The 17,560-nt window shown below is 48.2% G+C and overlaps 1 protein-coding gene across 4 annotated transcripts in view; it reads right to left on the bottom strand.

The window, feature by feature from the left end:
* SYCP2L (synaptonemal complex protein 2 like) overlaps nt 1–16,042 on the bottom strand; it is a 109,888-nt gene extending 93,846 nt beyond the window's left edge. For 3 of the 4 annotated variants that reach the window (XM_072152588.1, XM_072152590.1, XM_072152589.1), the window contains exons 1-5: nt 15,901–16,042; nt 13,395–13,448; nt 9,300–9,437; nt 9,113–9,229; nt 7,046–7,147 (exon numbers count right to left, since the gene is read on the bottom strand). In XM_072152588.1, the coding sequence (XP_072008689.1) occupies nt 7,046–7,147; nt 9,113–9,229; nt 9,300–9,437; nt 13,395–13,448; nt 15,901–15,906 (417 nt within the window). In that variant the 5' untranslated portion in view covers nt 15,907–16,042. The remainder of the gene's footprint in view (nt 1–7,045; nt 7,148–9,112; nt 9,230–9,299; nt 9,438–13,394; nt 13,449–15,900) is intronic. The other variant, XM_072152591.1, reaches the window with a different exon arrangement.
* Between the last annotated feature and the right edge of the window lie 1,518 nt (nt 16,043–17,560).

Below are 17,560 nucleotides of genomic sequence, written 5' to 3'. Positions count from 1 at the left end.
TGGGGGGCCCCGTGTGCGGGGCACATCACTTACTGGGGGGCCCCGTGTGCGGGGCACATCACTTACTGGGGGGCCCCGTGTGCGGGGCACATCACTTACTGGGGGGCCCCGTGTGCGGGGCACATCACTTACTGGGGGGCCCCGTGTGCGGGGCACATCACTTACTGGGGGGCCCCGTGTGCGGGGCACATCACTTACTGGGGGGCCCCGTGTGCGGGGCACATCACTTACTGGGGGGCCCCGTGTGCGGGGCACATCACTTACTGGGGGGCCCCGTGTGCGGGGCACATCACTTACTGGGGGGCCCCGTGTGCGGGGCACATCACTTACTGGGGGGCCCCGTGTGCGGGGCACATCACTTACTGGGGGGCCCCGTGTGCGGGGCACATCACTTACTGGGGGGCCCCGTGTGCGGGGCACATCACTTACTGGGGGGCCCCGTGTGCGGGGCACATCACTTACTGGGGGGCCCCGTGTGCGGGGCACATCACTTACTGGGGGGCCCCGTGTGCGGGGCACATCACTTACTGGGGGGCCCCGTGTGCGGGGCACATCACTTACTGGGGGGCCCCGTGTGCGGGGCACATCACTTACTGGGGGGCCCCGTGTGCGGGGCACATCACTTACTGGGGGGCCCCGTGTGCGGGGCACATCACTTACTGGGGGGCCCCGTGTGCGGGGCACATCACTTACTGGGGGGCCCCGTGTGCGGGGCACATCACTTACTGGGGGGCCCCGTGTGCGGGGCACATCACTTACTGGGGGGCCCCGTGTGCGGGGCACATCACTTACTGGGGGGCCCCGTGTGCGGGGCACATCACTTACTGGGGGGCCCCGTGTGCGGGGCACATCACTTACTGGGGGGCCCCGTGTGCGGGGCACATCACTTACTGGGGGGCCCCGTGTGCGGGGCACATCACTTACTGGGGGGCCCCGTGTGCGGGGCACATCACTTACTGGGGGGCCCCGTGTGCGGGGCACATCACTTACTGGGGGGCCCCGTGTGCGGGGCACATCACTTACTGGGGGGCCCCGTGTGCGGGGCACATCACTTACTGGGGGGCCCCGTGTGCGGGGCACATCACTTACTGGGGGGCCCCGTGTGCGGGGCACATCACTTACTGGGGGGCCCCGTGTGCGGGGCACATCACTTACTGGGGGGCCCCGTGTGCGGGGCACATCACTTACTGGGGGGCCCCGTGTGCGGGGCACATCACTTACTGGGGGGCCCCGTGTGCGGGGCACATCACTTACTGGGGGGCCCCGTGTGCGGGGCACATCACTTACTGGGGGGCCCCGTGTGCGGGGCACATCACTTACTGGGGGGCCCCGTGTGCGGGGCACATCACTTACTGGGGGGCCCCGTGTGCGGGGCACATCACTTACTGGGGGGCCCCGTGTGCGGGGCACATCACTTACTGGGGGGCCCCGTGTGCGGGGCACATCACTTACTGGGGGGCCCCGTGTGCGGGGCACATCACTTACTGGGGGGCCCCGTGTGCGGGGCACATCACTTACTGGGGGGCCCCGTGTGCGGGGCACATCACTTACTGGGGGGCCCCGTGTGCGGGGCACATCACTTACTGGGGGGCCCCGTGTGCGGGGCACATCACTTACTGGGGGGCCCCGTGTGCGGGGCACATCACTTACTGGGGGGCCCCGTGTGCGGGGCACATCACTTACTGGGGGGCCCCGTGTGCGGGGCACATCACTTACTGGGGGGCCCCGTGTGCGGGGCACATCACTTACTGGGGGGCCCCGTGTGCGGGGCACATCACTTACTGGGGGGCCCCGTGTGCGGGGCACATCACTTACTGGGGGGCCCCGTGTGCGGGGCACATCACTTACTGGGGGGCCCCGTGTGCGGGGCACATCACTTACTGGGGGGCCCCGTGTGCGGGGCACATCACTTACTGGGGGGCCCCGTGTGCGGGGCACATCACTTACTGGGGGGCCCCGTGTGCGGGGCACATCACTTACTGGGGGGCCCCGTGTGCGGGGCACATCACTTACTGGGGGGCCCCGTGTGCGGGGCACATCACTTACTGGGGGGCCCCGTGTGCGGGGCACATCACTTACTGGGGGGCCCCGTGTGCGGGGCACATCACTTACTGGGGGGCCCCGTGTGCGGGGCACATCACTTACTGGGGGGCCCCGTGTGCGGGGCACATCACTTACTGGGGGGCCCCGTGTGCGGGGCACATCACTTACTGGGGGGCCCCGTGTGCGGGGCACATCACTTACTGGGGGGCCCCGTGTGCGGGGCACATCACTTACTGGGGGGCCCCGTGTGCGGGGCACATCACTTACTGGGGGGCCCCGTGTGCGGGGCACATCACTTACTGGGGGGCCCCGTGTGCGGGGCACATCACTTACTGGGGGGCCCCGTGTGCGGGGCACATCACTTACTGGGGGGCCCCGTGTGCGGGGCACATCACTTACTGGGGGGCCCCGTGTGCGGGGCACATCACTTACTGGGGGGCCCCGTGTGCGGGGCACATCACTTACTGGGGGGCCCCGTGTGCGGGGCACATCACTTACTGGGGGGCCCCGTGTGCGGGGCACATCACTTACTGGGGGGCCCCGTGTGCGGGGCACATCACTTACTGGGGGGCCCCGTGTGCGGGGCACATCACTTACTGGGGGGCCCCGTGTGCGGGGCACATCACTTACTGGGGGGCCCCGTGTGCGGGGCACATCACTTACTGGGGGGCCCCGTGTGCGGGGCACATCACTTACTGGGGGGCCCCGTGTGCGGGGCACATCACTTACTGGGGGGCCCCGTGTGCGGGGCACATCACTTACTGGGGGGCCCCGTGTGCGGGGCACATCACTTACTGGGGGGCCCCGTGTGCGGGGCACATCACTTACTGGGGGGCCCCGTGTGCGGGGCACATCACTTACTGGGGGGCCCCGTGTGCGGGGCACATCACTTACTGGGGGGCCCCGTGTGCGGGGCACATCACTTACTGGGGGGCCCCGTGTGCGGGGCACATCACTTACTGGGGGGCCCCGTGTGCGGGGCACATCACTTACTGGGGGGCCCCGTGTGCGGGGCACATCACTTACTGGGGGGCCCCGTGTGCGGGGCACATCACTTACTGGGGGGCCCCGTGTGCGGGGCACATCACTTACTGGGGGGCCCCGTGTGCGGGGCACATCACTTACTGGGGGGCCCCGTGTGCGGGGCACATCACTTACTGGGGGGCCCCGTGTGCGGGGCACATCACTTACTGGGGGGCCCCGTGTGCGGGGCACATCACTTACTGGGGGGCCCCGTGTGCGGGGCACATCACTTACTGGGGGGCCCCGTGTGCGGGGCACATCACTTACTGGGGGGCCCCGTGTGCGGGGCACATCACTTACTGGGGGGCCCCGTGTGCGGGGCACATCACTTACTGGGGGGCCCCGTGTGCGGGGCACATCACTTACTGGGGGGCCCCGTGTGCGGGGCACATCACTTACTGGGGGGCCCCGTGTGCGGGGCACATCACTTACTGGGGGGCCCCGTGTGCGAGGCACATCACTTACTGGGGGGCCCCGTGTGCGAGGCACATCACTTACTGGGGGGCCCCGTGTGCGAGGCACATCACTTACTGGGGGGCCCCGTGTGCGAGGCACATCACTTACTGGGGGGCCCCGTGTGCGAGGCACATCACTTACTGGGGGGCCCCGTGTGCGAGGCACATCACTTACTGGGGGGCCCCGTGTGCGAGGCACATCACTTACTGGGGGGCCCCGTGTGCGAGGCACATCACTTACTGGGGGGCCCCGTGTGCGAGGCACATCACTTACTGGGGGGCCCCGTGTGCGAGGCACATCACTTACTGGGGGGCCCCGTGTGCGAGGCACATCACTTACTGGGGGGCCCCGTGTGCGAGGCACATCACTTACTGGGGGGCCCCGTGTGCGAGGCACATCACTTACTGGGGGGCCCCGTGTGCGAGGCACATCACTTACTGGGGGGCCCCGTGTGCGAGGCACATCACTTACTGGGGGGCCCCGTGTGCGAGGCACATCACTTACTGGGGGGCCCCGTGTGCGAGGCACATCACTTACTGGGGGGCCCCGTGTGCGAGGCACATCACTTACTGGGGGGCCCCGTGTGCGAGGCACATCACTTACTGGGGGGCCCCGTGTGCGAGGCACATCACTTACTGGGGGGCCCCGTGTGCGAGGCACATCACTTACTGGGGGGCCCCGTGTGCGAGGCACATCACTTACTGGGGGGCCCCGTGTGCGAGGCACATCACTTACTGGGGGGCCCCGTGTGCGAGGCACATCACTTACTGGGGGGCCCCGTGTGCGAGGCACATCACTTACTGGGGGGCCCCGTGTGCGAGGCACATCACTTACTGGGGGGCCCCGTGTGCGAGGCACATCACTTACTGGGGGGCCCCGTGTGCGAGGCACATCACTTACTGGGGGGCCCCGTGTGCGAGGCACATCACTTACTGGGGGGCCCCGTGTGCGAGGCACATCACTTACTGGGGGGCCCCGTGTGCGAGGCACATCACTTACTGGGGGGCCCCGTGTGCGAGGCACATCACTTACTGGGGGGCCCCGTGTGCGAGGCACATCACTTACTGGGGGGCCCCGTGTGCGAGGCACATCACTTACTGGGGGGCCCCGTGTGCGAGGCACATCACTTACTGGGGGGCCCCGTGTGCGAGGCACATCACTTACTGGGGGGCCCCGTGTGCGAGGCACATCACTTACTGGGGGGCCGTGTGTGCGAGGCACATCACTTACTGGGGGGCCGTGTGTGCGAGGCACATCACTTACTGGGGGGCCGTGTGTGCGAGGCACATCACTTACTGGGGGGCCGTGTGTGCGAGGCACATCACTTACTGGGGGGCCGTGTGTGCGAGGCACATCACTTACTGGGGGGCCGTGTGTGCGAGGCACATCACTTACTGGGGGGCCGTGTGTGCGAGGCACATCACTTACTGGGGGGCCGTGTGTGCGAGGCACATCACTTACTGGGGGGCCGTGTGTGCGAGGCACATCACTTACTGGGGGGCCGTGTGTGCGAGGCACATCACTTACTGGGGGGCCGTGTGTGCGAGGCACATCACTTACTGGGGGGCCGTGTGTGCGAGGCACATCACTTACTGGGGGGCCGTGTGCGAGGCACATCACTTACTGGGGGGCCGTGTGCGAGGCACATCACTTACTGGGGGGCCGTGTGCGAGGCACATCACTTACTGGGGGGCCGTGTGCGAGGCACATCACTTACTGGGGGGCCGTGTGCGAGGCACATCACTTACTGGGGGGCCGTGTGCGAGGCACATCACTTACTGGGGGGCCGTGTGCGAGGCACATCACTTACTGGGGGGCCGTGTGCGAGGCACATTACTTACTGGGGGGCTGTGTGCGAGGCACATTACTTACTGGGGGGCTGTGTGTGAGGCACATTACTTACTGGGGGGCTGTGTGAGGACATTTCTTGGAGCGTGTTCACACATGTCACTAGGACAGGCCTCGGTTTGATCTCATTTGCGTTTCCAGTAATACACATGTGATGGGTAACATGCACTTGGTTTTGTTTAAATGCAAGACAAAGTGTGAGCGCTGCCTTACAGTATTTGGGGAGATTGTTAGGGGCGGCAGCAGGATAACACTGTCAGGGAACCAAGATGTAGGGACAATGAGGAACATAAGATGTGGTGATGGGGATTTCTCCTGTGTTCTCTGTAGCTGTATATACCAGAAGTAACCTTGTTATTGGCACAACCACGTGTGAGGGGGTTATGTACAGGAGGGGGCATTACTGAAAGTGCAACACACATGCATTGGGGCCCGTGCCCTGAATCTTTTACCACCCTAGCAACGCCCCTGATTTAGTGCCATTGTCCCCAGCTTTATTCCTTTGGGGCATTTCCCTGATAGGTAGAGTAAAGTTGTCTGAGGGAAAAAGCTGAGCAGGATCACAAAATAGCATTGATGGGCCTATTGGGACAGGGAAGCACCTGTCAAGAGACAAGATGAAAATCTCGCCTGAGGGGGCAGAGCCATGTGGAAGGGAATACAATACAACAAGTTGGCAGATTGCATGTCCATGACAGGGTAAAATAATCAATTGTAGGTGCAGCTATAAATAGGGTGTGGGTATATGCTATGAATTTATGTGAATGTATATTTGTATATGGTGTATATGAATGTGCAGGCAGTCCCCAGGTTACATTCAAGGTTCCATATGTCTGTTCTTAAGTTGAATTTGCATGCAAGTCGAAACTGTATATTTTATCATTGTAGCTGCAGACTTTTTTTTTTTTTTTTTAATTTGTCCAGTGACAATTGGAATTTTTTGCTGTATTTGGACCAAGGATTATCAATAAAGCTTCATTACAGACACATTACAGCTGATCATTGCAGCCGGGGACTAAATTAACATCCAGAGAGCTTCACCAGAGGACACCGTGGGCAGAGAGCTCTGCTGTAACTAGGGGCTGTCTGTAAGTCGGGTGTCCTTAAGTAGGGGACCGCCTGTATTTAGTATATTTGGTGTATGTTTGTGTAGAATATGTATGGTGTCTGTATGTAGAGTAAATAATACGCTTTGTTATCATATGTCTATAGTCTATACAGGGTTTTTTACGTATACTCAAGTACAATGTACTAGATGAGGGCAGCAGTGGGTTTAGGTAGATGCTGGCCTCTATTGGTGAACAGAGGAGACTGTCTACTACTCCTGTTTGCAAAGGCTTCTGCATTAAAAGAGCTGCACACAGACACAGAGCTTTCCTGATAGACACACAGTGCAGTATCCCATGATCTAACCTCGCTCCTGAATGAGGAAGAAACTGCAGCCCCACCTCCTGCAGCAAGTATTGGTCCAGTTTCTCGTCTTAATAAATTGTAGACGTGCAGATATAATCAGGAAGGAAAACAATATAAAGACTGCTGTTGTAACAATAAACCGGTTTGCATAGCATTGCTGAATATAGGCAAGTGATCCTATAAACTAATCCAACATGAATACAACTATTGATTTGTGGTTTTTCCAATTGGGACACTTTAAAGCAAAATTGTAAAAACATACCAGTGCGGTGTCATAGAAGTCTTCTACAAGTGTTGAAATGGAAGAACTGCTGCCCTCACAAATCTTAAGAAACTCAAGGGTTCTTTCAAACCACAAGACCATGTACAAAAAGAAAGAAAAAGGGGTACTGTAAAACATATGGTTACCATCTCTTCAATACTTAACCGTTAAAAAAAATCCAATTAAAACACAGCAACTAAGAACATTTAGGACAAAATTTTGCCCAAACTTCTTACTATAACCCCAACTATTACTGACCATTTAAGGTCAATTTGGTCTTTCTGCTAGAAGGGGACGCGCGGCCTGGGGCCCCCACCAAATGTGGGCGATCTGTCCACAGTGTATTTGGGCCGTCTAGCAGATGTGCCCCAACTTCAGTCTATGGCAGAACAAGGGAACAATAAGTTCCCTGCTCTGCCATAGATGATCGGAGGTATACAAAGATGGCGGCGTCATGGCACCACCAGGCCGTACATCTTGGTAGTCCTCCGGTATCCACTATCCTGACACCACGAGGGAGGTCGGTGCGCATCAGGGGAACAATGGAAGGAGAGTACAATTTTATTATTTTACCTGGGGCTGTATATGGTTATTATAGGGGAATTGTATAGAGTTATTATGGAGGGGTGTATATAGTTATTATAGGGGCTGTATATAGTTATTATAGGGGGGCTAACTAGCATCTGCCAGTGCGTTTAACCACATTGTCTAAAATTAAAGTGGACAATGTCCATCCCAAAGTCAGAAAGCAAACCTTTTTTTCTTACATTGGTTAATATTGCCTATGAATAACTTTGCCCTAATCTCGGTTATCTTTAAAATTGAATTGGCATCAATATAGACTAAAAAGTTGGTGTCTGGGTCTACAAATCAATCATTTTCAAGGTTATTGAAATTATGTTCAAATTACTCATACTTTGAGCTAAAGTTTCGTTTATGAGAGTAATTTCTGGGTTAAATTTAATTTATAAGCAGCCTCCATGTGCAGCCCAATAACAATGAAGCCAAGAGAAGTCTGCAGCAGGCCAACTGGTTATAGCTGAGGAGTCTTTGTATGGTCCCCATTAAATATACTCAGGGTGTTGTGGGATATCCTGACTTTATATATCCTCTATTAGGGGGTTCTGGCTGCACATACTATTAGGGGAGGATTATCTGGCTGTAAATACACTATATATTAATTGGGAAGGGTCTGGTATATATAATAAATTGTGGGTGTTTTATGTACTTTCATTTACTAGGATGCTGTATGTTGTGTTGTCAGGGGTAGAAATTATTTATGAACACTTTTTTATGTGACATTATTCCGTAAGTCACTGTGGTATTTTTAGGTGCACAGTGTGGGAGAATAAGCTGCATGGAGCTTAAGACATCTGGTGGCGAATTAAGCAGTGATAAATCACTGCCATGAGAAATCATAGCGAAATCCTACTCCTGATAGATCATATTACCACCTGTATTAGATCCAACAATTGTTTGTTTAATGGACTGACCTAATACTGTGTGAGTGCATCAGTTTGGCTAGTGTCAGTCACAAGTGTCAGTGAGGATGTTCTCAATTGTTAGAAATATTGTCAGCAATGTCTGATCAGGTTGTAGAGCCTTTTTAAAGATCTGCCTGCAATTAAATTTGAGCTGAATGTAACCATTTACTCCTCTCCTCTTATGACTCACAGGGCTGGTTACATTGTAATTGCCAACACCTTGCAGTTATGTGACCTGCAATGTGAAACCCAGATAGGAGAAAATATTCATAAGAACTGTACTCCACTATACGTTTTTTAGTCATTTTTCATCATCTGTAAGCCACCCCCTTGCAGTCATGGATGGGCTGGGGCTGGTGGTAGGGATGCAAGCAGGATCCCAATGTGATAAGAAGTCCCTTCTACTACCCTGCCCGGGCAGTGGTAGTAGAACTGAGATCTTTAAACAGACTGCACTTGAAAAATTGCATTGTACAAATCGTCTTAAAGGCGATATTTTTTTTCCCTGCCCCTGAAAAACCCTTAAATTTACATCTCTACAAAGTGTCTGAGGAAAAAAAAAAATAGTTGAAGCTCCACTTATCTTAGAAACTAGGCCCTGTTGGATCAAGGACCAACCTTCATGACATTCACTCTTGCAGAAATGCTGAATGCACTTCATTAATAAAGATACATGTTTGAATTCGTTCCGATCCAACTCCTGTAAGAAAGAATACTTTCATCAGATTAAGCCAAAGAAGGGAGAAATGGCTGTACTGACAGATACCAACCTTATTTATCAATCTGTCCAGTTGGTTAAGTAGAGCCTTGCTGTGTCTCTGGGATGAACATATTGATTTTTCTTCAAACAATTCACTGATTTTCTGAAATCCTTTGCCCTTAAAAGCATCAGAAATCAATGTTTCAAGCTGAAATAGAAAACCACATACATTATGTCAGAAGAAGGTCCTAGAAGACAATCTCAAAGCGAAATTATCTTTTTAAAAGATGTAAATAAACCTGTAATACAGGGACAAGGGTAGGCAATTGGCTAGGGTACCACCCTCGCCTTCTACCCTCCTTCTTTGCCCTCAATCATCAGTATGCGCATCTTTAAAGGGATATTCTCCTGTGGGTGTTTATATTTAATTGAATTAATTTCCCAAAACATATACATTTCTTCAATTGGAGATAAAAAAAAATTACCTAAAATTTTACCTAACAAAAAAATTTACACATGGGGGTGGTCACAAAGGAAAATAATTTTGTTTCTAATAGACATCATGGCTACATTTATGGGAAATTATGTTCATACAAGTACATTTTTTCTATCTTCTTGGTGACCAAGTCCTAGTGACTTTATCCGGTAATCACTTTAGAATGCTTTAACTTAACCAAATGTTTTTTGTGACATTTTGATATATTTAGCATTTATTAACCCCTTAAGGATGGAGGGTTTTTCGGCTCATTTCTTGCTCTCCAACTTCAAAAATCCATAACTTTTTCATTTTTCCGTGTACAGACCTGTGTGAGGGCTTATTTTGTGCGTAACAAATTTTACTTTCCCGTAATGTTATTTATTTTAACATGCCGTGTACTGCGAAGCTGAAAAAAAATTCCAAATGTGGAAAAATTGAAAAAAAAACGCACGTGCGTCACGTTCTTGTGGGCTCAGTTTTTACGACTTTCACTCTTCGCTCCAAATAACACGCCTACTTTATTCTTTGGTTCGGTGCAATCACGGTGATACCAAATTTATATAGGTTTTATTGTGTTTTAATACATTTTCAAAAATTAAACGAATGTGTACAAAAAAGAAAAAAAAAATGTTGCCATCTTCTGACGCTAATAACTTTTTCATACTTTGGCGCACGGAGATGTGTGAGGGGTCATTTTTTGCGAAATGAAGCGATGTTTTCATTGCTACCATTTTGAGATCTGTGCGACATTTTGATCATTTTTTATTTCATTTTTTATGTTATGTAAAAAGGTGTAAAAGTCGCATTTCGGACATTTGGGCGCCATTTCCCGCCTCGGAGGTCACCGCCGGCCGTAACCATATTTATATTTTGATAGATCGGGCATTTTGGGACGCGGAGATACCTAATATGTTTGTGATTTTTACTGTTTATTATGTTTTATATCAGTTCTAGGGAAAGGGGGGTGATTTGAATTTTTAATATTTTATTAATTTTTTTTATTTTTTAAACTTTTTTTTTTCACTATCTTTTAGACCATCTAGGGGACATTAACCCTAGATGGTCAGATCGCTGCTACCATATACTGCAATACTTCTGTATTGCAATATATGGCATTCTTGCAGCACATTCATTACAATGAGCCACTGGCTAGCACTGACCGCGGCTATTAGCGGTGGGGGTTTTATGCATTATGCAAAAACCCCCACCTTTGTACGAAGAGGACTCAGCCCGTGAGCCCTCTTCATACATCCCTTATACCTCTGCGCCGTAGAGCTACGGCGCAGAGCGTTAAGGGGTTAATGAAAAAAGGTGACGTTGGTAAACATTTTTTAAAAATTAGCAATTTTTAAAATTCAAGATTTTCCCTTTTTCTAATTTTAGTAATAACACTAACAAATATTTACCATATCTGGACTTTGTGTTGGTGTCATTTGGTGTCAAGTGTCCTTTTGTTTTATTACGATGCTAGACAGAAAATTTTAGAATCAATTCTTTAAGGGACCATTTTATTTCTATGGGGGTTTTGGAAGTTCTGTTAATACACACACACACAAACACACACACAGCCATCTTCTTAACTTCATTCCACAAACTATTCAAAACAGCAGGTAGGAAGCTTGTTAACCCTTTACGTATTTTACAGAACTTCGAACAAAATGAAGGTTTGTTTTGGAATTCAATATTTATCATTAATACCTTAATTTGGCCCTAAAATTTACCCACATAAACTAAATAAAAGTAGGAAATGCATCTATAAATATGTGGTGCAGTATCTTCCAAGTTAGAGGACCCCCCATACGTGGATGTAACCCGCTGTCTGGGCACATGGCGGGGCGCAGAAGTGAGGAAGCACCATCTAGATTTGTTTTTTTTCCATTTTACTTTGTTTATGTGTAAAAAAAAAAAAAAGATCAATAACTTCTAATCTAACATCTAATTGAAGAAATGTTTACATATGGCAAATTAATTTAATTTAATGTGAATGCCCAGATGGGAATACCCTTTTAATCACTGTCCAGCAGTGAAGAAATCAGCCAGGGATCACATCACGAGGTACTGGGAAGAGAAGGAGGGAGCCACCTTCCTATTAGATCAGTGTTAGATCAGGGCCCGCTGTCTTATGACAGCTGGGTCATGGCTCTTCCCCCGTGCAGAACTTGGGTTATCCAAAGGCTCATTAGTGACCAATGTAGAAACCGTATGGGTGGTCACAAAGTGGTTAATAACATCCAATTAAAGAAATGAAGACATATGGCAGATTAATCAAATTAAATTTGAATGCCCCAATCAGAATATCCAAAAAGAAGACAAAATTCTTAAAAATACTCAGGATAACAAAATAACACATTCTCTAATGCGATACAATTCCAACCAGTCTATCAGTCCTGCTTTCTCCAGTATCCAGCCATAAATTTTCTGGCTTAGGGTCGGGCTTGACATTCTTCTCATGAATATGTTCTCCTGTTTGCTCACTGCATTGGCCCCTCCCCTTTGTATTCCAAGACTAGCTCACACACAGACACTTCCTACCAGGAAGTGGCAGTGTGAGGAGACTAAATTTACAAGCTACAGATAAGGGGGAGGAGCTAAAGCAGAGCTTACTGTGTGTTATATAACTGAGTTATAGCAGAGATCTAGTAGATCGGAAATGTGTGTTATATCCATCTCATGGATCTCATCTCTCTTTTTCTAGTAAACTGTTTAGAAACTATAAAAAAAGTGTAGATAAACCTGTACCCTATAATCTAAGCACATAGTCAACACACAGCATCTAATAGCATAGAGGAGTCATGAAGTGTCTGTACCTGCCCAAACTCATTTTATACTGACCATCATGAATAACAATAAAACTGACTAAAATTGTAAACTAAGGAGGATTAAACTAGGGGATTAAACTTTGAGAACTTTTTTAATGGGAAAACCTCTTTAAAACGAGCATAACGCTGCTTGCTGGACACAGGGAGGGAGAAGGCTTCATCATGTGCTAGGCTACCTCTAATTGGGGGGGGGGGCAATTTATTTTCCCCCATCCATATGGGCCCTGATTTACTGTGTTTTTCTACTATTTTGCAGGTGGGTGGGGGGACAATGTTGCTTTTCACCCTAAAGCACCAAAAAGCCTCATCCTTCCTTGTCCTTATACATGTGGGTAACCAAGTAGAAATAAGACAGATCTCTGTGATAATAGTGAGAATTTTTGATCAGTAGGAGTCCAACTGCAAGGACCACCACTGATCATTCATTGAATGGGTTGGAAAAGTTTTGGTTTGAGACCTGTTGCACATTTTACAATTTTCTTCCTGTATGGAACTGTTCCTGCCCTTTCAGTCTTTAGGGGGTGGGGGGTGCTCAAAATTGCTCTGTGCACATGACCAAATCAGCTGCTTTTACATACAGTGCCACCATTTGGCAAGGTTGCTTTACTGGAATCAGCCAGATACAATGTCTTTTCCTATAGGTGACACAGGAATACTAAAATCATAATAGTCTTTATGTCAGCGATAGTAGGTTAGCATCAGGAGCTTGATGAGAAGAATTGCATTGCATGCAGTCTTATTCTTTCCATCAATTTTGCTGAGACAGGAAAAGGAGGCTAAAAACATATTTCATAACCTCGAGAAATGACACTACAAGATAAAGCCAACGTGCAACATTAAAAGAACAACATGACCAATGGTTACATACATAAAATTCAGTGTGGACGTTCATTTTCTCAGCAGGATTAAATTTTTCTTCTACCTGTAGAAAATCAAACAATTGAATAGATATAAAATACAAGTTTATTTCTTAACCCCTTAAAAGGCTTTACTGACCTGAATATTTCTAACAAATTTTTATACTTATTGGTTTAAGGGCCATTACTTTTTTTTGTGCATTACCGTAAAAATTTGGCTGTGGTTTTAGGGATAGTTAAAAATAAAGTTAAGGGACCTTGTTTCATTTTTTTTTTTTTTTTTTTTGAGAGGGGGGGGGGGGTGGGAGGTTAACGTTACAAAAACTATTTATTTTTGTAATGTACAGAATATACTGTCAGGTTTTATATTAACTCGAAATGACCATTATAAAGTAATTCCCTAGCGCGTGACAGTCATTTTGATATATATAATGTGTATATATAAATGTTTTTTTATTGTGTAGCGGGGGATTTTTATTGATGAATATGAATGTTAATTTTTTTAAATATTTTTATATAATATGCATAAGTGTTTTAACTTTGTATGTCCCCATAAGGTCATAAAAGCTTTTTTTTTTTTTATTTTATTTTCTTCAATTCTGATTTTCGCCCATAACTAGGGTATCTGTAGGAGCCCCAGTTACAGGGGAAAACGACCCCTACTACTTTTATATGTCGCAATATTCTAAAAGCTATAAACTTTTTAATCTCAATAAAAAGAGCATTTTTAGGACTTTCTTACTGCGGGATAAGATAACTATTAGATAGGTGTACCCCAAAATGGTACCAGACTTTTTATTACAACTATTTGGGGAGGTAGTAAGCACCAAAAATGCCAATTTTGGAATAAGCTTTTTTTATGCCACAATACAGGTATACTAATATAATATCTGCTTAGCTAAAGATTCTAAAAACACAGCAATACTCTTTTTCATTTATTTTAATTTTTAAAACTATATGGTAATGTATAGGGAGAAGAGCAATTTTGTGGAGTTTATTTTTTAAAAACACTTTTTTTACCATCCCACTAGAGGACTTACATGTGGAACACTGAGATCCCTAACACAATACATTGAAATACTTCTGTACTGCAATGTATTTTATCATTGACAGTTTGCCCATTACACCCAATTTTGGACTAGGCCCAATAGGCCTCTGTGAATTGTAGTCACAGAAGTCTTGTTCAAAGCTCTGGCAGCAATAGCCCTTAATTAGGACAAGCATTCTCATCCTCCGGCAGCAAGCTGTTAAACAATGCTGCATTATTTCCTTACTGTTCAATAACTACTAGGCAACACTGCAGTGGTGATGTACCACCTCATTGCCTGGTGTCTATTACTACTTGTTGAGACTTACTTGCCCCAGTCTCCAGTAAGACAACTAGGTCTCACAAAGAAGGTTTCAAATGCACAACATGACTGTTATGCAGGGCTGCGCGCGTGTGTGACATGGAGGGAGCATGTGGCACAGGCAATGTGTGATGACACATCCGCATGTGCCAGGTCAAAGACCTATGGCCAGAACTGGCCTGTCGCAGGCTGATGTCATCATATGTTGCCTGCAGCGGCGCTTTACAAAAATGAAAATGATTGGTTGCCATGAGCAACTAGAACAGTTATTCTATCAGATTCTTATGATAAGTCTGTCCCAATGTGTATAATACTGTATGTTACGCTTCCATTAGTAGTCTGGTATTCTTTCTAGTAAAAATAAAAAGAGAAAAATAGAGTGGGCCCCAAATATTATTTCCTCTGGTGAGCCCAAAGCACTCCAGTGTGACCATGCACATAAGGATATGGACACACAGTACAGAATTGCTGTGCAATGTCTACACCCATTTTCAAATGGCCAAATCCAGGCCAGACTGACTACTAAATAGCAGCATAAATCATTAAGAGTTAATTTTGCAGCACATCAATGCCATTTTTTTTTATAAGGGTTGTGTGTTACATACCAGTGATTCCATTACAACAAACACTCTCACTGGCCTAAATGCTTTTATCCCCAAATATACTGATATATTCATTTTCATTAACCAGTCATCCGGATAGTCTGAATCAATAGCAGATAAGCACAGTGGGCAAACCTCGGCATCCACATTGTGAGCATCTGTACAAAGTTTAAAGTTACCAACAGCAGCATACATATTACAGTATAGTGGTTGTGCCTGGTATTTCAGTTTGACCATATTCACATGAATAGCACCAAAATTTAAACTGACATTGTTACAAATGGAAAAAGCTTTCCGGCATCTTACCAGTGGGTGTCATACCTGCACTAATCTGATAATGATCACCTATCCTAAGCATACAGAACACTCTCAACCTGGCCTACCATATAAAGCAAACTGCAATGAACTACCATATCATGCCAACTATAGTGAAATATCATTATCTGCAGAAGCCGCTGCAAACTATACACCCAATCTCATCAATGTACACTTCACATGCAAATATTTATAATACATCATACAAACAATATATAAAGGTTCCATGACTGCACCACACTGATACATACACTCATCTTGGTGGTTCATGTGAACTGCAAGCCCTGGTCCCAGCTGCACTAAATCACTAATAACGTGACCTCAGCACCTGACTACTACCACAGAGGGAGCGTTCACAAGCTCAGGTTTTCACTTGTAGTTTTTGATGCCCAAACCAGGAGTGGAGTGAAAAAAAAAAGAGGAACAGCTTCTCTCAATGATATGTTCTCACCCATTATGATCCACACCTACTTTTGGCTTTGAAAAGTGCATCCGAGAAACTGAATGTTTGAACGCACCCTCCAGGTACTTCCACACATTCAGTTTTTCTGATGCGGTTTTCAAAGCCAAAAGCAGCAACTGAAACTGAGCTTGTGAACGCATCCTGAGGGCGCTTTCACACAATGCGTTGCGTCACGTTTTTTTGATGCATTTTTGACGCATTCCAAAGACTTCAGCCTTGATCACATGCTAAGGTTACATTGCGTTTTGGCAGATGCAATGGAAACGCAATCTAGCCTTAGGGCGCGTTCACATGTTGCGTTTTGTCCTGCATTTTCCTTGCGTTTGAAACGCATTACAATAGCTGAGGAGAGGTGATTTACCTTATTACATTACTGTTTACATTTGTTGACGAAATGTTAACACTTGTGTTAACATCTCGTTTATAATGCGTTTTGTAAACGGAAACGTTAACAGTAATGTAATTAGGCAAATCACCTCATCTCAGCTGTTGTAATGCATTTTAAAACACAATAAAACCGCAACCAAAGCGCAACATGTGAACGTGCCCTTAGGCTGGTGCCACACATAGCGCTTTGTCTGCACTTGCAAACGCAAACAAAGTCGGGCCCACCGGGGCGGGACTCGGCCCGATCGCATCGGCGTTTCTATGGAAACGCCTGCAATCGGGAACAAGCGGCCGGTGTTTTGCATTCATTTAACGCAAAACATCGGTGGCTCGTTCCCGATCGCAGGCGTTTCCGTAGAACCGCGCTACGTGTGACACCAGCCTTAGGCCGGCGCCACACGTAGCGCTTTGTCTGCGCTTGCAAACGCAGACAAAGTCGCGCCCACCGGGGCGGGCCTCGGCCCGATCGCATCGGCATTTCTATGGAAACACCTGCGATCGGGAACGAGCCGCCAATGTTTCGCGTTAATTTAGTCCCAAGGTATCGGCTAGTACCTTCTCCCGTGGTGGTCCAGTGGATTTACGCATCCCGAATCCTGACAGTGATATTTATATATTTTTTCTTGCATTTTACAAATTTTGCAGAATAAAACTTATCCAGCGAAAAATATATCATTTTTGTATCGCCATCTTACAAGAGGTATAACACATTGGGGGGATTTATAAACACACTAGCACCACAATTCTGGTGGGTTTGCGGCAAAAAACACTGTCTAAAATGCCTTGCACCACAGTTATCAAGGCTTTTAGACTGTTTTTTGGCAGCTTCCCGACTTGCCTGATTAAGGGTGTGTGGCCTCTGTGAGATGGGAATGGTTTCTTTTTTTACAGTGTTACATTGTACAGGTTCAATAATAATGGTATTGTTATATAACACTGATATGTAATATATGGGGTTTGTATGGTGATTTTAACTGTGGTGGGAAAGATAAGGAGAGTAAAAGTAAAAGTAGATGACCCTCCCTTTAAATTTCTTGTCCCAAAACCAGGCAAGGATTCTT

The sequence above is a fragment of the Engystomops pustulosus genome, chromosome 5 (genome assembly GCF_040894005.1).
Source record: "Engystomops pustulosus chromosome 5, aEngPut4.maternal, whole genome shotgun sequence".
Classification (NCBI taxonomy): Eukaryota; Metazoa; Chordata; class Amphibia; order Anura; family Leptodactylidae; genus Engystomops; species Engystomops pustulosus.
The sequence above is the reverse complement of the archived record's forward strand: the minus strand, read 5'-3'. Positions and strand labels throughout refer to the sequence as shown.